Source organism: Peromyscus californicus, unplaced genomic scaffold (assembly GCF_007827085.1).
Source record: "Peromyscus californicus insignis strain IS unplaced genomic scaffold, ASM782708v3 Scaffold_9__1_contigs__length_137607984, whole genome shotgun sequence".
NCBI lineage: Eukaryota > Metazoa > Chordata > Mammalia > Rodentia > Cricetidae > Peromyscus > Peromyscus californicus.
The window spans coordinates 130034705-130058383 of NW_026294617.1; the positions used below are offsets into that span (position 1 = coordinate 130034705).

The 23679-nt window shown below is 38.9% G+C and overlaps 1 protein-coding gene across 4 annotated transcripts in view; it reads left to right on the forward strand.

Moving 5' to 3' along the window:
• The window catches only part of Zzz3 (zinc finger ZZ-type containing 3), a 71454-nt gene that overhangs the window by 13756 nt on the left and 34019 nt on the right, over positions 1–23679 (forward strand). For 3 of the 4 annotated variants that reach the window (XM_052730974.1, XM_052730976.1, XM_052730975.1), the window contains exons 2-4: positions 12983–13109; positions 15615–15760; positions 20630–22185. In XM_052730974.1, coding sequence (XP_052586934.1) covers positions 20660–22185 — 1526 coding nt within the window. In that variant the 5' untranslated portion in view covers positions 12983–13109; positions 15615–15760; positions 20630–20659. The remainder of the gene's footprint in view (positions 1–12982; positions 13110–15614; positions 15761–20629; positions 22186–23679) is intronic. The other variant, XM_052730977.1, reaches the window with a different exon arrangement.

Consider the following 23679-nt stretch of genomic DNA (forward strand, 5'->3'; position numbering starts at 1 on the left):
GACTAGACATTGTTGGTGTATTTATTGCTTGTATATATTGTATATAGTTATTGTACTTGTATATAGTTTTTCTTATATTATAACTCTTTCAATTTTTTTTTTTTTTATTAGACAAAAAGGGAAATGTGGTGATACTTTGTTTGTGCATTAATAAATAAAGCTTGCCTGGAGATCAAGGGGGAAAGGCCAGACATTTTTAGTAAACAAGAAGTCAGGCAGCACATGTCCTTAAACCCTTAGCAGGCAAGGTCTCTGTGTGTTCAAGGCCACACTAGGGAACAGAGCCAAGTGTGGTGACACATGCCTTTAATCTCAGTACCAACCATAGAGACAGTGGCAGAGCTGTGTAGGAAGAGGAAGTAAGGTAGCTGGGCTAAGATAGCCAGTGAGGGCAGAACAGCAAGGCAATAAAGGCTTGGGTAGACAGGAAGTAACTTGCATTTGGAAGCTACAGAGTTGGTGAGGTAAGGTTGGCTGGTGGCTTTCCCTGTTTTCCTGATCTAAGGCTTTCCCCCCTATATGGCTCCATTTAGAAATTCGTCTACAGGGGAGAGCCAGTTTTCATTTGGGTGTGGCTCCTGCTAGATTGACCATGCTCCAGAGGTGGCTACTATACTCAGAATCTAGGGACAGCAGAAATTGAAGTTGATGGGTCACTAAATTAAAAAGAAAAGACTCAAACTTGGGGGTAGGTAGGGAGGTAGAGTTAAGGGGAGGAGTTCATACATTATATGAAATTCTCCAAAAATTAACACAATATTTATAAGATAATATAATTATACTTTAATTAAAAATCTCTAAATAATATAACATCTAAAAGATGACAACTGTGAAACTCCCCTTTCAACACTGTGCTGCTCCTTCAGTAGTTAAGTAATGTTGCGTTCAACTTCTGTTGCATTCAAGTTCTAGTCTAAAATGGGAATAATGAAAGTCTTAAAAATGATGTTTTGTGTTTCGTTGTTTTGTTTTTGAGATAGGATCTCACTATGTAGCTCTACCTGGTCTTGAACTTACAGAGATCTGCTAGCCTTTACCTCCCAAGTGCTGGGATTCATGTGCCACCACGCTCAGCCAGCCAGAGATTTTTGACAGCTTTAAAAAGAATGAATATAGTATCTAGTTGTCATACATAATTCATACTAGCAGTTGTTATTATTGCCTTCCCTTAGTAATTTCTGCTATAATGCTTTTGCTACTTGGTTTAATTTGTTTTATGTAATACTCAGGATAATTGTATATAATAGTTTTTAAAACTTCCCTTAAACCAGCAGTTCTCAACCAGGCCCAATGCCTTTTGGGGGTCGAATGACCCTTTCTCTGGGGTCGCATATCAGATATCCTGCATATCAGATATTTACATTACAAAATTAAGAGTAGCAAAATTACAGTTATGAAGTAACAACAAAATAATTTTGTGACTGGGTGTTACCACAACATGAGAACTATATTAAAGGGTCACAGCATTAGGAAGTTTGAGAACCACTGCCTTAAACAAATGAGAAAATAGGGGCTGGAGAGATGGCTCACTAGTTGGGAGCACCAGCTGCTTTTCCAGGGGCTGGAGAGATGGCTCAGTAGTTGGGAGCACTGACTGCTCCTGTAGGGACTGGAGAGATGGCTCAGTAATTGTGAACACCAGCTGCTCTTCGAGAAGACCTGGGTTTGATTCCCAGCACCCGCATGGCAGCTCACAACCATCCATCACTTCAGTTCCATGGGATCTGACACCTTTTTCTGACCTCCAGGGGCATCAGGCATACAATCTGATGCACAGATATACATGTAGGCAAAACACCCGTACACATAATAAGTAAAATATAATAATTAAAAAATGGTTAAATGGATGTCAGACATTAATTTTTCAAGGGCACATGAGTTACATTTTAGTTTGGATTAGAAACCAAAACCTATGGATGCTTTTCAGAAGTCTAAGATGCTTCTCAAATACATGCTGTAAGCACCTTTGGTTCTTGGTTAGAGTCTTAAAACTGAGTTTTGTATCTTTCCATTGTTTCCAGATTCTTTTTGATTCTTTTTAGTTATCTGTTTTGCTTAGTAGTCTAGATTTCACCCATGGAAAGAAAAACTAGTCTGGTTTTATTCTGTTTATAAAGTGCTTATGTCAAGCCAAAGTGTGAAGCTGGGACAACTTTCTAGGCAGGGCCAAAAGGCCATCAGAGCCAGAAATAAGAAAATACTTAGGATGAAATATTCCTGTATAAAGTTTAGTTTTCTTTTTTTAAAGATTTATTTTTTTTATTTTATGTGTATGGATGTTTTGCTTGCATGTCTGTCTGTGCACCTTGTACATGCCTGGAGGCCAGAAAAAGGCATCAGATTCCCTGGAACTAGAGTTATAGACAATTGTTAGCTGCCATGCATGTTCTGGGAACTGAACCTGGATCATTGGGAACAGCAGCCAGTGTTCTTAACCGCTGAGCCATCTCCAGCCCCTGTATGAAGTTTTTAATACTAAATCTGAGGAAATAGAAATAGACAGTTGGGATGGGTAGTAATATTGGTTATCAGTTGGATTGCATCTGGAATCAAGTAAAAGGCAGGCCACTGGGCACTCCAATAAGGGATCTTGTTCATCAAATTATGTGAAGTGGGAGGGTCCACCCTAAATGTGGGTGGCATTTTCAGGTGGTAGCCTAGATAAAAGATGGAAGAAGTTTATCAACTTTGCTGCTGCTACTGCTGCCTTCGTTCACTGATATTCGGAGTTTTCCAGGTCAGCACATACCAAACTGATCCAGCATTGGTTCAAGATTAGGAACAGGCAGCTACCTCTCAGACTGACAGCTGAACTTGGCTATGTTGTCATCTGTATGGTCCTAGTTATACCACGGGCCAGCCCAGTTAAAACAGTTCCTCACTGGGAATCTTCCCAGGAGATCTAGATTGGGCCAAGATGACAATTAAAACCAACCTGACACAAATGTATTCAGAGACATTTGGGGGAGCTACCCAGAAGTTGGTTCTTTTCCTTGTCCCTATCTACCCCTCCACCCCTGCATCTCTCCCCCAGAAGCTGGCTAAAGGAAGTCTTATCTCAAACATGATAACCTGTACCTTCAAAAAATTTGGAAGATGGTTGAGAAGGCAACAAAAATGAGACAAAATTGTAACAATGAGATAGTTATGGTATTATTTCTAATTTAAAGTGCAGCAAATTTTTATTAAATTTAAAAAATTTTAAGGAAACAAAAATGATTCATATTATTTGACTTTAGTAAGAAACAAGAGCATACAAACAAAAAACACTTTTGTGGACTAGGGTGTAGCCCAGTGCTAAGGAACTTCCCCAGCATACACAAAGCCCTAAGTTCAATCCTCAGCAGCTGTAAAAAAAGTTTGTCTATGGTCAAAATTTTTGCATTAAGTACATAAAACAAAAAGCCAGACTGTACTACTCTTCCCTTTTCCACATCTCCCAGAATTCAGTAACAAGTAGCATTCTCTAACTTGCCTATTAAAGTGACAAGCCCTCCTGGGCTCACATTTCTGCTTTAACACCAGCTAGCACCGAGATTGCAGACAAACTGCTTCAGCTTTGTCACCACTAAAACAAAAGTACTCAGAGAAGACACTGTAGTCATGAGGTGATATATATTAAGTGCCGGTTACAAGTGTTCCTTTTTTTAAACTAAATTGTGCACACACTCGTGTCCATGTGCACGTGAGTACGTACCATGCATGCCATCGTACGTGGTCTTTCTTTGCACCATTTGTATCCCAAGGATCCAACGCAGGTTATCAGGTTTGATGTCAAGCACCTTTACTCACTGAACCACCTCACTAGTCTTTACTAATTTTGAGATGGCTCTCAAACTATAGACTAGACTGGACTACCCTTAGAATCTTAGCAATTATCCTGCCTCAGCCCCTGGAATGCTAGGATTACATACATGTAACCCCATGCCTATCTAACATGGTAAGCTGTTAGAGTTCATTTGTTGATTGGTACAGGGGTATTTGAGTAATGAGACCCTGTGTCTTCTTTCATAGAGCTTTCTAGAAGGAATCTGAGGAGGAGGTACCATAGCATGACCTTAGAGAAAACAGCACCATGGTAAGGGAGGAAACCTTACACTTAGGAAAACTTGCTAGAGAAAGTAATATGGGTGTCGTTAAAGATTAGGACATCATTTGGGGAGGGGGACCTACAGGAAAGTGGTGGAGTGTTTACCTGGTGTTTGAGAGACTGAGTGAACTCTGAAGTCTCCAGCCCCACATTAAACCCATCTCTGTGTTTTGGGTTACTGGCTCTCTGATCTTGAACCTTGGTCAAGTTAATCTCTCATTGTGACTCAGTAGTAAACTAAGAATTCTAATAGTAATTGTGATGGGTACTAAATGAGATATAGAATGCATAAGTATAATAAAAAGTTATAAAAAAAAACTTTGGGGCGGTGGGGTGGGTGCCACAGTTTGTGTGTGGAGCTCAGGTTTCCCTCCTGCCAGTATGTGGGATGCAGGCAAGCACCTTTTTCTGCCGAGCCATCTCACTGGCTCTGACCCTTAAATTTTAAGTGTTTAATACATATCAGGAAACAATATTTGTTGTTACGAATTAGAAAAAAGTGGGATGAGATTTGCTTAGATAGATAGGTTGTATGTAGGATGCTAAGGATTTTGTGTAGAAAAACTACAGAAATAAACCCTCCAGGGTAAATTGGAGTGCAGAATATTAAAAGCCTGGAAAACAGAATAGTTGGCTTGAGATTGGAGACATTTGCTGGTAAGTTGGCAGTGGTAGACTGGAAGGGTTAAATAGGGCCCTTAAAAAGGGCTTTGTCAAGCCAGGCATGGTGGCACATGGCTTTCGAAAGGTGGAATTGTGATTTCCAGGCCAGCCAGAACTACATAGTAAGATTCTGTCTCAAGAACAAAACAGAAAGGGCTTTGTCTCAGTTACCCAAGAGATTAAGGTGCTGACGTGATTAGTTACACAGATTCTTACCATTGTGGGATGAAGAGATTGGAAGCTGTTGGGCCAGTCCAGGCTCACATTAATATTGGTAAGAACAGCCACAGTCTATGTAGGAATAAGTTAAAGGAATGTGAAATACTCTTTACATTCCCACTAACATAATCTAATTGTGTTTAAATGTAAAATATCTCTCCAAGAAATGAAAAAAGACACTGAGAAGTACAACAAGAGATGGCCGCAAAGGCCTGAAGGAGAGTTTGAAAGGAAGCAGATTTAATTATCTTCTTCAGAAGCTGGCCGTGGTGAAACATGCCTGTAACCCTGCCATTCAGAAGACAAGGAAAGAAGAGTAAGTTTGAGGCCAGCCTGGGTTACCTAGGGAGACCCTGTCTCAAACCAGAACAGTAGTTCTCTTCACTTTGTGACAGGTATCATAATGAAATGCATATTACTTAACAAGAGTGAAGTTAGCTTGAGTAATTAGGTCTGTATATGGTGTTAAGTAGGTTGAGTGACAGGAAAAAGGAATGAAAAAGGTTACTTTGAACTGGCAAGATAGGTTAGGAGAAGGCACCTGCTTCCAAGCTTGACAATCCCTGGAGCCCATGTGGTGGAAGAAGACGTGGCCTGCTAGTACCCACACATGTACACAGTCAGTCTTCTAATAGTTACTGTAACATGGTTACTTCCTGGGGCTTTAGTTTGGAATAGAAGGTGTTTTGCAATGCCAAACATTCACATACTTAAGAAGGTAGGACCGGGAAGGTACTAGAACTGAAAGGAAGGTGGTACTTGGAGTTTGATACTGGCAGGCAGTTTGCTCTATGGATCTGAAGCTCAGGAAGGAAATGTAAAGCTGTCATTTAGACTTTAGCAAATGAAATCATAGTATAGTTGTGAGAGTAGGCCCTGGAAGAGCACTGCCTAGGTAGGAGAGTTAGTTTATAGCCTTGGATTTGCTCTCTAGCGCTTTAGTGAGTTCTGTTGTTAGGCTTGTCTTTGAAATCTAAATTGAAGTGGGTAATTTCTTACCTCGCCCACTGAAAACTTGGCCATTGCTTTTCCTGTGGCAGTAATGACCCTCTAAGCCATCTTTTCTTTTCTTCTATTTTTTTGATGTGCAGTTTATTTTCCAGATCACAATCTGAATTGTTACTTTAAAATATTGAATTGTGTTACTATTCTCTTGATCAGAAGTCTCCCGGTGGCTTCTGTCTTACTTAGGAAATCCCGAGTCCTTACTGTGGCCCAGCAAACTGCATGATTGCAGTTGAAGTGTGTCATTAGAGGGAACCTCCTTGGCACACTATTATTCTTCAGTCATTATTATTGTTATTGTTATTTGTAGAGAGACCATCTCAAATCAAAACAACACATTTTTATTCAGTTTTTGATATCACAGCATACACAGTATCTACCAGAAGTATCTGGTAATGTATATCTTGTTTGCTTATTTGCAGTATAAGCTCTGTGAAAGCATGAGATTTTTGCCTTTGCAATTTCAAAGCCCAAAACCACTGCCAAGAACAAAGTTGGTTCTAGTTAATTTGTTTTGTTGAATGGATGTGAGTGAGTGACAAAATTGAATCATGACATTTTTCTACCTAAAACTTGTTATTCCTTCGACCATGTATTATATTGTGTTATATTATTGTATTATTCCTTTCCTGTTAGGCATGAGTCCAAATTCATACAGCAGCCAGTATAATCTTTGAAAAGTATTTATTAGATTCTGTTCTTTATAATTCTGTAATAGAATAAATAGGCCTCCAAATTAACATTTGAGAAGTAAAGAAACGTGTCAACTATAGAATAGATTTCTACAATAGCCTACAAAGCCCTTCCTAGTTTGGTTCCTGGCTTACTGAAAATTTATTTCATGATACTTTACTCTTTGCCCACTAGGTTTCAGTCTTATTTTTAATATTATATAATTTATATAAATAAAAAATTATATAATTTTTAAATGCCTTATCTCATTTCAGGGCTTCTGTTTATATTGTTCCACTACTCCAAACAACTTCTAAGATCTCATTATATAACCTAGACTGGCCTTGAACTCTTAATTTTCATGCCTCAGACTCCTGAGTGCTGGGACTATGGGTATGTGCCACTATATTTGGCTTTGTGCACTTTTCTTTATATATACCTGTACTTCATATAAAAATTGAAATTATAAAATTACAAAAATATATTGCACTTAGATTAAATTTCACATTTGTGGAACCACAACCCCCCCCCCCTGTGTGTGTATGTGTGTGTGTGTGTGTGTGTGTGTGTGTGTGTGTGTGTGTGTGTGTGTTTCATTAGATGACTCTGATACATAGCTGTGCTTGAAGACCTGGTTTATGTTGTGTAATCCAGATTTAGTTAGTGTGGTGGTTAGTTTTAATTTTCAACCTGGCACAATCTAGAGTCACTTAGAAGAGCTTGTCTATAAGGGATAGTCTTGATCAGATTGTCTTAACTGTGTTAATTGAGGTAGGAAATTCAACTCACAGTGAGTGACCTCTATTCCTTAGGTAAGGGATCCTGAACTGTATGAATAGAGAAATTGTGTTGACATAAGCAAGCATCCATGTATTCATTCTCTCTGCTCCTGACTGGATCTGACTAGCTATTTCTAGTTCCTGCTACCCTGCCTTCCCTCACTATGATGGACTGTAACCTGGAATTATGAGCTAAAACAAACAAACGCTTTCTTCCTGAGTTCATCTCCCTTGAATTTGTTTTGCCAGGATATTTTATGACAGCCAAAGAAGCAAACTGGCAGTTAACAACTGGGGAGATGTAGACTGGAAGTAAGTACAGATGGAAAGGCCAGGTACAATTTGTATCCCTATTAAAACACTCTAGGTCTTGAGTATTTGTGATATAGAATCTTATGTAAAACTCAAAAACTGACAAAAACAATTTGATGTTGAATGTCTAATTGGTGGTTACTTTAGGGAGTAGAAATGGAAGGGAACAAGATGGATTCAAGAGGGACCAGTAGTATTCATGATGTGATTGGTTCACTTCCTTACTGTATTACAAGTGTGTTTAAAAACATTAATCTTCATTCCACAGATGAAAAAAGCAAGGCTCCCAGAAGCTTAAAAATAAGGTTGAAGTACTACAAATTGAGAATATTGTCATCTCCCACTACCTGCCCAGCTCTTGGGTATTTTATTTTCCTCTTAGCAGTCAAAGTGAGTCGATGGTTGATGTGTGCCATTTTCTGCCACAAGCAGAAGGATGGAAGATGAGTACTGCTATTGTGGTCCAGATGTAGAGTAAAGGTCATAAGTTGGGTCTGTGACTTTTTTGTCCAACTCTTCATGTAAAAGTATGGAGTAGAATCCAGGAGGAGTCTGGACTTAATGCATCAGTCTCACATGCTCTCCCTGTCTAGCTTTTGATGTAGCTCAGGAAAGTGTTCAGTATGCTTACTTTGCCCCAAGAAGCACGCTTAATAAGTGAGGGCCTTCCACATGGAAGTTTCTGCTTAGTGCCGAGTTCAGCTCAAGGTGGAAGGAATACCTTGGTAGGTTTTTCTAGTCTTGTTCCCATTTGGGGGACTCCAGCTCCCGTGACCTCCCCAGGTTCTAGAGCTTGATTTTAGCTCTAAAAAGCCATTGCATTTGTCACTGATTAACTGATTAACCCCTTCAAGCAGTGCTCCAGGATAGTTGTAGACATTATTATTTTTGTTCACTCATCACTGTCCTGTAGTGTCTTATTTGTAAATGTAATTTGCATGCATTTTTTGATCAAATTTTTAGTTGTTTCAGGTAGGAGCCAAATTTTACTCCATTTACTCTGTGACCAGAGATGAGTGGGAGTCCTTGATAGAGATGGGGCTACAGAGATGGCTCAGAAGTTAAATCTACCTGTAACTCCAGCTTCAGGGGGATCTTATACTTCATAGTCACATGTACATATACATATACATAATTAAATAAAAAGTTTGGCCCAGTGGTGGTGACACATGCCTTTACTCCCAGCACTTGAGAGGCAAAGGCAGGCAGGTCTCTGTGAGTTTGATTCCAGCCTGGTCTACATAACTAGTTCTAGGACAGCCAGGGCTATTACACAGAGAAACCCTGCCTTTGGGGGAAAAAAAGTTTGAAAAAAAGTTTAGGAGAGTGAAGTAGTCAAATGTATATTTCATACTATTTTTTCCTTCCTTTCTTTCTTTTTTGATAATTGCTTTTAAAGGGACAAGATTTAAAGGAGTTGTCTTTAATTTCAGTTTTTGTTGCTGTGATAAAATATTCTGACTAAAACAACTTCAAGGAGAAAAGGGTTTATTTAAGCTCACAATTCCAGGTTAAAATCCATCATGGTAGGGGAAGTTACGGCATCAGGTCATGTCCCCAGTCACACAAAGAGCAATGAACACATGTATGCCATTTCTTGGCATGTTTTTCTCTGCTTTATAGGGTCTCCAGCCCAGGGTGTGGTCCAATCTATAGTAGGCAAGTCTTCCCGCTTCAGTTAGCACAAGCTAATCCTCCACAGGCAGCTCAGTCCTGTTTCCCAGGGGAGTCTAGAATTTATCAAATTCACAGAGAACACTAACTATCACACTTAGTAATCCACAGATTGACGATAAAGGCTTACATAGGAGAATGATCATTAGTGACTGTGTTACAGAAGTGAGAGACAGTTTGAGGACTATATAGGAGGAGAAAGAATGTAGTGCAGAGTTTCTAAAAGGATGGATTGTATGTCTGAGTCCCCTGTGTGCTTGGTAAAATGAAGACTTTTGTTGCCCCTTTCAGTGTGAATTTCTATGGATGTGGTTTAAAAATAGTCTTTATGACACATACTCGGTTGATTCTTATAGCCACCATAAAGTTTTAGAAGCTGATGTGAAGTATGGCCGCCATTCTAGTAGCAGCCCTGCATTGAGATGTGCCGAAGTAGAATGAAGCTTTATATAACTAATGTCTAGACCTGCTGAATCTGTGTTTCTTGATGGACTGGGTCTGGAATAGAAGCAGATTCACGAAAGTACTCCACAGATGTGGTCTTTTCTGAACTTAATAGTTCTCTGAGGTGGAAGCAGGTGGTATGTCCACATTTTACAGATGAAATGACTGTAGGCAATGTGACTATCCGTGACAGAAAATCAAACATCTATCTACTCTGGGTCTGATATTCCTCTCTCTGCTGAGCCATACTTCTGGACCTGTAGAAGGCATCCAGTTGAATCTGTGGCTTTGAACATTCTGGGGAACCAGGGGAGTAGGGTTTTTTTTGGTCAGACTTTATTTATACCAAATAGTAATTTTCTTATTTTTTAAATGGAAAGAAATTATGAAAGAATGCCTAGGAAAAGGGTTTATATCTTTGACCATTATTTTAATGGTTTTTACAATTGACTAATGTTTAAAAATCATACTATACAACACACACTTAGTATTTTTACTTAGAATAAGTAGGGAATCGGGTATTAAAAATGAGTCTATAGTATAACCTTTTATTTGATTCCCCCCAAGCCTTTGACAACACAAAATATTGCAGTATCTTGCAACTTGAGTTAGTTTAGCCCGAATTTTGCAGTTTATTTTTAATACTGTTTGTGCTTATCCCTTTGCTTTTGACCAGAGCTGATATTTTGTAGGGAAGTTGCTGTAGTCTTTTTGAAGGACTCTTGTATGTCATGAATCTAAGGTCTTATAATCTAATGAGCACAGTAGTTCTAGTGTTCAGTGGCAAGTAGTAGAGAAGAGAATTCTTTGCAGTGAAGATTGATTTTTAGATTTGCTGTTGAATGCTTGAATAGCCCATGAATTTATTAGTACAGGAAAACAACCGAGGCTTTGTAGCAAGAATCGAATAAAATAAGGCTTTAAGAACAAGGCTTACATAGCCTGTTTCTGTTTTGTGCATTTAAAAGACAAATAGCTATTTTTTAAGTGCCTAGACCTTGTTACTAAAATAAAAGAATCCAAATGAAAAATATCGTTGTAATTCAAAGTATTTTCTCTGCTTCAGAAAATAATACAGCATTTTTTATTTTTTATTTTTTATTTTTTTGGTGGAAAGCCTGACTTTGAAATCTATGTGAATAAAGGAAGGGCATCACGAAGGTGGTGTGAGTATTTGGTTAGCTGAATTACTTTGAGTTTTAGGAAATAATTAGGCTTACTTGCCTTGATGTTAATTTTTTTCTTTTGTTAAAGACAAGGTCTCATGTAGCTCAGGCCATCTATCTCTATCTGCAGATATAGCTGAGGATGACCTTAAACTTGTTACCCTCCTGCCTTTACCTTCTAAGTGCTGAGACCACAGATGCGTGCCACCATACCTGGTTTGACAATTCTTTTATCCACAGAACAGGTATATAGTTACCTATGCTTTTTTCTATATGACTTTTGACTTTTCTATAATGTGGGAATTTGGAGTGGCATTATAGGCATTTTTCTTTGGTGTGTATGAAATAAGCATAAATCACACATACGCACACTGGTACAGTGATTGAAGTGACTTAAGACTTAGCTTTGAAGTGCAGTGTTTACCAGGGCTCAGGCAGTCCTCCTGCTCTGCCTTCTAAGCAACGGGACTCTGGGTGCTCACTACTGAGCCTGGTAAAACTTACTTTATATTCTTTCTGCTCATCCTTCTGATCCCGGGGATATATCTTAGGTATGTGATCAGCACCAACTGTTTCAAATGAATTTATTTATTTATTTATTCATTCATTCCTTCATTTAGTTTTTAGGACAAGGTTTCTCTGTGTAGCCCTGGCTGTCCTGGAACTCATCTGTAGACCAGGCTGGCCTTAAACTCAGAGATCTTCCTGCCTCTGCCTCCCAAGACCCGGGTTAAAGGCATGTGCCACCACTGTCCAGCATTAAGAACTTTATTTTTAGAAAATATTTGCACAGCTGGAATTCAGGGTTGTTTTTGAGTGACTTCAGAGTCCCACACACGCTAAATCCGTATCTTGTCATTGAACTATGTCCTTGTCCCCTTAGTGATTTTGAGACAGGAATCCTATGTCCAGAGTGGCAGGATCTCTGCATCCTTTTGCCTAATTAGACTCCTGAGTGTTGGGGTTACTGTCAGGAGCTACCACACTAGCTCCACCTTTGTTTAAATCATTAGTTCCCTGTTTATTCTGATACATTGGTCCTGTAGAGGGTGTAGTCTATGGTAAGACTACTGTAAAAGAACTATGTGCACATGTGCATGTGTGCTTTGTGTGTATATGTGTGTGATGCCTGAAATCAGACCTAGGACCTCATACATGGTAGGCAAGTGCTATACTGTTGTCCTGAACAATACTCAAACTGGACAGGTCCTGTACAGCCCCTATCAAGAATTTTCAAGTTATATTTAAGAGGCACCCCCCCCCCCCCCACACACACACACAATTTATTTCTTTGTGGGGCAGCATTAGATGTCCTCTTCATTGGCTTTCAACCTTACTGAGATAGAGTCACTCACTGAACCTGGAGCCTTAACAGTTTGTTATGCTGGCAGGCCATCAAGACCCATCAATCTCACTGTCTCTTGCCTCCCCAGCTTTAGATTACAGGCATATACCCCTGGGGAATTTCACCTAAGGTCCTTTGTCTGTGTGGCAAGCTGTTATTAATGATGCCATCTTCTGGCCCCATCACTTCATTCTTTTTTTCACATTTATTGTGTGTGTGTGTGTGTGTGTATGTTCATACTTTGACCTGTTCAGCCATCTTTCTGGCCCCTGTCAGGTTCTAAGTATCATATTGATTTCTTAATAGTATCATAAAACACCAAAAGGTGCTTTCTTGTTAATATCTGATTGATTGTGAACTTCAAAAATGAGGTATGTCTTCAATATAAGGCCCTCTGCTTTACAAAAATTTAAATTGGGAATACTTGACAGAAATGTAAGAATGTTAACAAATCATCTCTCTCTGATAATAAGTATCATGGTAAATAGAAGGAATTTGTTAAGGAACTTAGTGGAATGATATCTGTTATATGTATCTTGAAGTATTTTTGTTATTCATAAACCTGTAAATAGTAACATAGTCATAGTGACCATATTGTGATTTCCCTTCACAGATAACAAGTTGTGCTAGTGCAGCCGTGTAAATAATCCCTGAAGTCTCAGTGTAACATGGACATTAACAGTGATGACACATAAATACAGATGCTTGGGAATTAAGTACTAGGCGAAACACTTCAAAAGGTAAGAAAAGAATATGATGTTCTCTTAAGGCCAAGTGAGATAGTTAGAAGTCATCATTGGCTGGTGTTTCCAGTGTATCAGGCTTTAAATGTCCACAGGAGCCTGTCTAAAACTAGAACTCAGCAATAACTTATGAGTTCTTTTGTGAAGATAACAATAGCAGATATTCTTATTTGGCAAGTACAGTGAGGGATACTCTGAACTGAGCCCTCCTGAGAAATGACTAGCAGTGTCACTGGGATTTAGAGTGCTTCAGCCCTTCAGTGTGCATGGAGCCTCAGGTCCTGATGGTGGTCATCACTTTATGGATTGTGTCCTGCTCTGTGTTGTGATGGACTTCTGGGGAGGGCAAGGAAGTTATGAGTCGGAGTCTTCAGTATGAGGCTAAATTTTCAAGTCAGCTTACTTTTTGTAGAGTCATATTTTCCCTGTGTACCCCTTCTTCATGCTTATTTAGAGCTTTAAACAACTAGAGGGGAAAATAGCAGGTTTTCACTTTGTATACTATAGAATTTACAAGGAGAGGTTGCATTTATAGTTGGTAGGTCATACCTCTGTTCCTCTCTGAAAAGCAATCTCTTCCTATTTAATAATTTATTAATATAAGTAGGAAGAGTAATAAGGAATTTCAAGGGTAAAAATATAGAGTACAGTTCTTTTTTTTATTTTAATTTTACTTACTTATGTTTATGGGTGTTTTGTCTGCACACCAGAAGAGGGTATGAATCTCATGGGACTATAATTAGTTATAGATGGTTGTGAGCCACCATTGTGGGTACTGGGAATTGAACTCAGGATCTCTAGAAAAGCAGCCAATGCTCCCAACTGGTAATCCATCTCTCCAGCCCTAGAGTCAATTCTATAGGATATTAGAATGAGAGTGTACGCTTAAAGACAAAAAAATAAATAAATCAATAAATAAATCAATAAATCTACTTTAAATATTACAGAAGTGCTAGACGTGGAAGTGCATGCCTTTAATCCTTGCATTCGGGAAGCAAAATGAGGTCTAATCTACATCCTGAGTTCTAGACAACCAGGGCAATGTAGAAAGACCCTGTCTGAAAACCAGCAAAAGAAATATCAGGTGTGATTATTTGTGCACCCCAGCTCTTGGGAGTTCAAGTTCAGCAACATAGGGAGGTTTGAGGTCAGGCTGGGCTACTGGAAACTCTATCTCAAAAAACAAAGTAACAGGCTAGGTATACTGGCTCACATGTTTAATCCCAGCACTTAGGAGTCAAAGGCAGATGGATTTCTGTGAGTTAGGTTAGCCCAGGCTATATAGAGAGACCCTGTCTCAGCAAAACAAAAACAGAGACTCATAAACCAGCAAAATACTATAGCATTTACAGTAATGAAAAGCTTATTATGTACATTAAAGTAAGTATAGCTGGCATTGGGTCATTATACTTATTTAGATTCTGTTGGCTATGCTTAAATAGATCTTTAACATCACCTTTAACAGTAATCTATTCATTTTACTAGATAGAACCCTGGTTTATAAGATTTGATAATTGCATCAGCCCTTAAATATAATACTTCACTTAAAATAATACTTATTTAAAAATATCTAGTTTAATGCTTAAAATAAAATGGCAAGGTTAGTCATAAACATCTGCTTGTCTCTTTTCTAGTACTGTTATTTGCAGATGGGCACTCCTAAATAACCCAATTAGTTACAGCATATATTCTCTGAAAAAGATGTCATTAACATACTAGTAAAACTGCTGTTAATTAAAATATCAGACTGAATATTTAACTCAGAAAACTTTTTCTTCTTCTTTTTTTTTTAACTTTTTATTGATTCTTTGTGGATTTCATATTATGCATCCCAATCCCATTCATCTGACTCTAGGTTTTTTTCTTGTTGAGAATCTGTATGGCCGGCCATGGTGGTGCACACCTTTAATCCCCACACTTGGAAGACTGAGGCAGGAGGGTCTCTGAGGGTCCCTGATCTACACAGTTAGTTCCAGGACAACCAGGGCTGTGTTGGGAGATCTTGTCTCAAAAACAAAAACAAAAAACCAACACCACCACCAAAAAACAAAAGGAAGAAGAAAATGCATTGGCAAAAAAGTAATGAACTTAGTATCACGGGTGCTGTGGTGCAGAGGATTCATGCTGTGTGCATAACCTGTGGTTTGTGTTGTTTAGGCCCTAGGTTTATATTCAGTCCTAAGTCTAGGAAATCCTCTAGAAATCCTTTAGGTCATCTTTAAGAGGGGAAAAATGCCTTAGATTAGAGCAAATTTCAAGAAAGGGTTGAGTCGTATTTTACTCAAATTAATAATTGAGTTGTTTGTAAGGATTTGTTATATTTCAAGTTTCTTCAAGTTCTGTCCCAGTTGCTTAGTGCCCCTGAGGCTACTTAACCAGGAAACACAAAAACATCACTGTGAAGATGCTGCTGCCTCTGTGTACTTCTGTAGTCACAGTAAATCGTTAGCATAAGTTAATTTCCTTATTTAATGTCTTTTTTTTTATCATTTTATTTTAAAGAGAGGCGTTTAAGAGGTTTTAGTATTCTCCGAGGCTGAAGCCGAGAGCCTGAAACTTAAGCGCTATTGTAGATCCTAGCTTCATCTCCTTCAGGATAGAAGGAAAAGAAAGACTGTCTCCACAATGGTAGCTCTTTGGTTACACAGGTAAGTTACTCATTGTGCAGTAGAGAAGACAGCTGTAGTGGATTTTATCTGCTTTGGTGGGAGGAGACATGCTACTTTCCATCTTTCTTTCTCCGCCTTGTGTTTTATGGCATTCTCCAGCTGTAGGGAATGGCCTGAAGATTAAATAGTTTTCCATTTCTTTTTTCTCGACAGATGGATAAATGAAATGATTGTTGGTATCTTGAGACTAGACCATTAAACCTGTCTTTGAAATGTACTTATTTAAGGAGCAGTGTGAAATTCTTTGACTTCTCTTCTCAGTTGTCTTAAGTGTGTATTCATTTGAATCTATTCTCTGTCTTCCTGTATAGCTCTCTGTCAGTCTTATCAATCATCTCTTGCATCACTCTTGATAACAAAGAAGAGATCCCTTTATATATAACTGCATGATAGAATTTCCAGACTTCAAAATGGTGACTGTTGACCTTTCAATAAATCGAGTGGATAGGGTCACAGGTGCTGTTCTGCTACAATGGCGATAATTGTACAATTGAAATAATCTGTCTTTTAAAAGAATTGTGTAACTGGTTGTGACAGTACACACCTGTAATCCCACCACCAGGAATGCAGGAGGATTGTTAGAGTTTTAGGGCCAGCCCAGGGCTACATAGTATGCTTCAGGTCATCCAGGACTGCACAGCAAGACCCTGTCTCAAAAACTACATCTCAGAGACTTGTATGAGAAGCAAAGCCTGAGCACAGCTTATGCTTTAGACCAGCAAGAAAGTCATATTGGTGACACCTCTCAGTTACCCTTTCTCAGTTTTTCTTTTGACTTTGGCCTTTGTACCTGAAAATATAAGGTTATTGTGACCAGTTTTCTACAAGTTGTTCTCTTAATAAAACTAATATGATGATGATAATATTGGTGTTACTTAGCGGGATGTGGTGGTGCACACCTTTAATCCCAGCACTCAGAAGGCAGAGTCTGGTGGGTCTCTGAGCTGGAGGCCAGCCTGGTCTACATAGTGAGTTCCAGGACAGCCAGAGCTACATAGCGAGACCCTGTCTCAAGAAAAACAAGATAATAAAAATAAAATAATATTGGTGTTAATTGCCAACTCCTCAATTCCTAAAGTAAACTGGGTCACTTTTGGTGATTAGAGCAGGAGCCAGAGATTACAGGTATTAGAAATAGTTTTTGAGTGAAAGTGGAGCTGCATCATGTGCTGTTTCTAGTGGGTGGGCCTTTCTTGTCTAATCTGTCCTGTTTCTTTGGTTCTGATTTAGTTATGTGGGTGTAGTCATGGGGACTAGAGGTTTATGATCAGGAAGAGCTAACAATGTCTCAATTTTATAGTTTTTATGAAAGTACATTCAAGTTTAGGGGAGGGTGGTTCAGTGGAACTCTGATAAGAGTTAGGATGTGTGGATTTAGGGGAGATTTGGAACTCAGCGTGGGCAGGCTGAAAAGATTTGGTTGTTGTCCCTTTTCATTCTCTTCAGTAGTATGAGAACTTAGGAGGATGGGGAATATAGGACAAAGTGTGCTTAATTCTAGTGATGGGTCATATTCTCTCCCTGTTTTCCAGAAAATGCTGCTGCTTATTAGTTGGTGGGTAACATAGAACAGTTTAGTCTCATTACCTCATGGGAATGTGAACTCAGGTTTCCCTTATTTCTCTAACTATAATAATTCAGTTTCTATTAGCAAATGGGCATGGCTAAGGCTTTCACCAGGTCTCTTAGTTTATTAGTAAGGGATCCTGAGCTGATTGGCAAATGGGTTCACTTCTATTCCCATAGCAACTTCATAGTTGGCAAGAATAGAATTATATGCCCAGACCTTTTCATTGGATTTTTTTAGTGACTTTGTATTTAGCTAAAATAAGGGAAATAACAGCTTTAGTCTGTACTACTTTGCTAAATAAATAAGCTTGTCACAACAATACTGAAATTTGGTTGGAATAATGTAGACATACTTCATTAAAAGTCCCTTATTGAATGGCTTTTTTATTCATTTTATCAGATAATTGCAAAATGTATGTATACTTCATGTATGCTTATGCAAAAATAGGAAAGAGGAAGAAAAATATAACAGATTTGTTTTACTTGGCCTTCATAATTTGATTAGATTTTTACTTTAAGTGTCTAAGATAATTGTACAATCTGTTGTTGGATGCTTCTTTAGCAAAGGGATCATGGCCTTATTTATAATGCTTTGTTTTAATCATTATAATCTAGTAAAATATTAAAGAGAATTATATATCTAATTTGGTTTGCAACCTGATGATTGAATTATGTTGCTAGCCTACTGCCTGAGTACAGTGATCTCGGTGTTTCTCATACTCCAGCATGTATGAATTGGTTGGATAGGGCCTCATATTCTGCAGTTCTTTCCTTTTTCTTGCCTTTTTCCCTTCTGTTCTAAGTATCAAATGCAAGTCTGGGTTTCTAGCGAGCTTCAGGACATGCTTCTAATGTGAACTCTCAAGGCTGTGTAAGTTACAACAGTTTGAAATACCAGAAAATAATCCCTGTAAGATGAGCTCTTCTCATTGGCCTCCAAAGACGTTTTATTTATTTATTCCAGCATTTTGCAGTTTATTGGTCCTCTCCCAAGACCGCTGCTTGGTGATTGCAGCCCAGTAGTTGGGCTTAATTGTAATCGGTGGCTAGAATGAAAACCTTTTTTAGGGAACAAAAGACACAGAAAGAGGCTTAATCAGTGTTTCAGTTTTATAACTGGAATCATGAAGAAAAATACAGGCTTTCATAAGTGCTATTTGATAGTGTTTTTTATTTGTATTTGTGTGCATACACACATTTTTATATATTCACCCATATATACATATACTTTTAAAGTAATTCTCACTATTAATGACAGATGTCTGATTCAGTAGTCTCTTTTGTGAAGTTGAATTACTGAATTACAGAGAAAGGTTTTGTGCCTTGTTCAGATTGGTGTGGAAAGAAAAGAATGATTAAGGAAGCCAGTTAACTGAAATCACTTCAGAGGTTTATAAGCTTTAATGAGCATTGCTTATTAAAAATAAAGCTTAATGAATTTCTCATATTTTTCAATCACAAATTATGAAGATAATTAAATTTGCATTGTATTTTATAGTTTGTTTATAAAATTAATTTATTTTTAGTTTTATATTTGCATTTACATAGGTATTTAGTATATAACCTTCAGTTTTGAGAGCTCCAGGCTTTGGTACATCAAAGAAATAAATTGCTTTAAAAATTTTTCAGTTTGTGTTCATTTAACACATTGAAGTTTAACTTACATTTATTGTAATTGGAAGTGAAAACTGATGAGTATTTATTACCTATAAGTAAAGCAGAAAAATAAACAACAGTCAGACCACTGCTGTGAGTCTTTAGATAGTGAAGTTCATGGGAGACGCTGTCTCTGCTCTGATGGTGTGTCCATACCTACTGTTATTCTCTAGAACAAGTAGTTGTGCTTTCAAGATTTTAAAGCGTTCCCTGCTTTGGAACAAAGCTAAATCCAGCCGACTTAACATTTCACAGGGTACTTTCCTTCCTGTACTCATTGTCAGCAGCCAGAACAGGGTAGCAGTTTTGTTTAGTGTTCCTTGTGTGACAAGTTGCTGTGGTCTTCTGTAGTTCCAGTAGTAGTTAATGCAGTTGAGGCCTAGAAGGGAATGTGCTTGCTTTGCATGGGGAGGAGATGAAATGGCGTTAGAAGGTTTCTGTGTGAGGGAGGCCATGGGAAAGTGACAGAGGCAGGAGGCGAGCATGGTGAAGTTACATTATAGCTGTTATTGAGCCTTTCTTTATCCATTCTGTACCCCACTTGAATTGAGTAGCAAGTGAAGTGGTAAAATATCTAAGAAAAGTAGCAGAGGGGGAAAAGGGGGATGAAACTTGGAATATTAATAGTGCCTTTGTTCTGGATACTATGGAAGACCTGGAAAACATCATTAGCTCTTTCAGAGTTTACCCAGGTAGATCAATGAGGACATTTTCCAGTAGGCTTCCTAATTCTCTTAGAAAGTTCAAGCATCCTTACCAGAAAACTCACTTGTCTCCCAAGCAGTGAGTTACAGCTAGCCTGCACTACATATAGAACTTAGGAAGGAAAGTGTGTGGGCATGTGTGTGTGTGTAAGTACACACACATGTGATATATGTGAAATGATATTCCTTACTTCTGAAGTGACTATTTCCCTTTGAGGATAGCTCTTGCTTTCTGCCCTCCTCAGAATACTTTGACATAGTATGTGCCTTTCTCTAGAGACTAAAGCTTTGATTGACTGTTGTTAGCCAGTGCAAGCTAGTGTTGGGACTTCTGGCCACTGTTTAATTACAGAAATTTCATAGCAGTATGCCAAAATAGCTTGTTATCGAGGGACTTAACCTGAAACCGTTTTTGTAAAAACCTCAGACTGATTAGAATGTGTTCTATAAGATAGCTAGCTGATCTATAACTTCAAGAGTGTTACTTTATTAACCAAAATGGAATCTTATGTTTAGGTTCATCATTTCTGGTTACCTTGTGCCCTTCTGAGAGGCAGAGAGACCTTGAACATGGTCTCTAGAGTTCTGTATGAACTGGCTATATGACCGTCAATAGATTGTTGAGGCTGTCTGTGCCTCAAGTCTCCTCAGTTGTAAAGTAGATACAATAGCTATTCCTGTGTGAGTTGTGAGACTTCAGGGAGAAGGTATGTTAAACATAAACAGGGAGTCCTAGACTATATTAAATGGTACGTAATTGTTAGCTGTTACTAATGTCATTATTGGAAATTTTAATAAAGTAACCTTTGTCCCATTATTAATAATGGCTATACTTGGATAAAAAGTTATAACTTTATACTTTTGTTTTAGATATATTAACTATTACCTCTTTCTCATTATTTTGTTTACATTTTTGAAGGTTTCCCAATGAGTGGATCATGATGACCGTATGGTAGGGACTTGCCATAGTATGGCTGCTTCCCGATCTACTCGTGTTACAAGATCAACAGTGGGGTTAAACGGCTTGGATGAATCTTTTTGTGGTAGAACGTTAAGGAACCGTAGCATTGCTCACCCAGAAGAGATCTCTTCTCATTCTCAAGTACGATCAAGATCACCAAAGAAGAGACCAGAGCCTGTGCCAGTTCAGAAAGGAAATAATAACGGAAGAACTTCTGATATAAAGCAGCAGAGTGCTCGAGAAGCATGGGTAAGCCCTAGGAAAAGAAGACTTTCCTCTTCAGAGAAGGATGACCTAGAAAGGCAGGCTCTAGAGAGCTGTGAAAGAAGGCAGACAGAGCCAGCACCACCAGTCCTGAAGAACAGTAAACGCTGTCTTAGAGCTGAAGCCCCAAACAGTTCAGAAGAAGATTCGCCTATAAAACCAGACAAGGAGTCAGTAGAACAGAGGAGGACAGTAGTGGACCATGATGCAGAGTTTCAAGGGACTAAACGAGCTTGTCGATGTCTTATATTGGATGATTGTGAGAAAAGGGAAATTAAAAAGGTGAATGTCAGTGAGGAAGGGCCACTTAATGCTGCCGTAGTAGAAGAAATCACAGGCTATTTGACTGTCAATGGTGTTGATGACAGTGACTCAGCTGTTATAAACTGTGATGATTGTCAGCCTGACGGGAACACTAAACAAAATAGCACTGGTTCCTATGTGTTGCAGGAAAAATCAGTAGCTGGAAATGGGGATTCAGAAACCCAGACTCCAATGTTCTTTGGTAGTAGGAAGGAGGACAGTTGTATAGACCATCTCGTGCCTTGCACGAAGTCGGAAGTGCAGGTCAAGTTGGAGGACCACAGACTAGTAACTGCCTGTCTCCCCGTGGAACGTCGTCATCAGCTGACTGCCGAGCCAGCATCGGGCCCTGTTTCTGAAATTCAGTCATCCTTAAGAGATTCTGAGGAGGAAGTAGATGTGGTGGGAGATAGCAGTGTCTCAAAAGAGCAGTGTGATGAGAACAGCAGTGACCCTCTGGACACAGATACTGAAAACATGCCAGTCTCTGCAGAGCCGGAGCTGTCCTCTGTGCTAGACTGTGCTTCAGCTCAGATGACGTCTTTATCTGAACCTCAAGAACACCGATATACCCTGAGAACTTCACCTCGAAGGGCCGCTCCGACCAGAGGTAGTCCCACTAAAAACACATCTCCTTACCGAGAAAGTGGACAGTTTGAGGAGAATAATCTCAGTCCCAATGAAACAAATACAACTGTTAGTGATAATGTAAGTGAGTCTCCCACAAATCCTGTTGAAATTTCTCAAAATGAAAAGGTTCTGTGTTGTGACTCTCAAAACTACACAAGTGAAGGACTAAGTCAGTCACCCTCAGAGGCCAGAATGAATATTGGACATTTGCCATCTGCCAAAGAGAGTGCCAGTCAGCACACTGCAGAAGAGGAGGATGATGACCCTGATGTTTATTACTTTGAATCAGATCATGTGGCACTGAAACACAACAAAGAGTATGTGTAAATATGGTAACCATGAGTTCTGCTTGTTTATCACTTCCCAGGTTTCAGTATTTATTCAGAAATGTCTGTTCTTCATGTTTTTGTTGCAGATGAAGTTAACACTTCAGCATGAGTTTAGATTTAACATACATTTTTTAACTCAAAAAACTCAGATGCGACATTGAACTTCATTACTCGTCTCTGTAGTAGTGCAAATTTTCTAGTCAGAGCTCCCATGTGTCTAAATGAGAAAGGGCAAGTGAAACCCCGGGTGTGTCGCAGGAAGATAAGTGGAAACATGAGTGGTAGTGCTTTTTTGCTGCTGAGTTAGCACAGTCCACTTTGGCTCATACTTGTAGAGATTTATAGCATCTGCCTTTAAATATGGTTGAAGTAAATCATGAGTATGTAGCTATCATCTGGGTACTGGAAATCTGGCAAACTAGAACTGATTTACATTTAAATCCCATTAAAGTTTTGACTTAAGACCATGCTTGAGCCATCACCCCCGTAGCTCAGAAATAGACAGTGCTGTTAACACTGTGATGGAGGCCTTTGAGACAACCCGAGCTGTAGAGACTCTAATTTTGCAAGCCTTTATTGCAAAGGTGCTTTTGCAAATAATTCTGTGTCCAAAATTTTCATGATTTTGCCCACTTGATGTATTCTGGAAAATACTATAAATGACTCAGTTAACAGTCTCGATGACCCTGGAAAACTATGCAAGCACTCACCAGAACTACTTGAATGGGTAACAGTGACCAATGTGTAGATTAACTCCTCTCATAGGTCGGCTTTTGAGCTGTTGCCACAAAGTCAGATTATACTGGTTGTACAAAAATAATTGGATTTGAAGAAAATTTCCACTGCTGTTGTTGTGACAGATGTCTGATCAAGTATCATATCAGGGCTGTGGGACAGTTCTTTTTTTGCCATGCTTAGTAGGACGTTTGTTCAGGACGTTATATCCGATAATATTGTGGACTTTTAGCATAGGTCTCTTCTGGAAAAAAGTTTTTTTCCTGTGCTCTTTTTGGTTTTGTTTGTTGTTTTTCGAGATAGGGTTTCACTGTGTGGCCCTGGCTGTCCTGGAGCTCGCTCTGTAGACCAGGCTGGCCTCAAACTCAGATCCGCCTGCCTCTGCCTCCCAGGTGCTGGGATTAAAGGCTTATGACACTGCCACCAAGCTTCCTCTGTTCTTCTAAAATGTATTTTAAAACGTGATTTAAGAAAGAATTTTTCCCTGAACATTTGATAAATTATTGTAGAAGGTTCCGAGTCTAATAATACTACAGATCGGTTTGAGGCAGAAAAACATAATAATTTCCGAAGTGAAAAAACTCAGTTAGAAATAAGATAACTGGTACGTGGGGGCACACCCACACAGTCCCAGCATGAGAGACCAAGGCAGGACAGTAGCCTGGGTGCCGTAAGGAGACCGTGTCTCAAAAAACCAAACAAACCAAAACAGATCAACAAATGTTTTCCATTCATACATAATTTTCA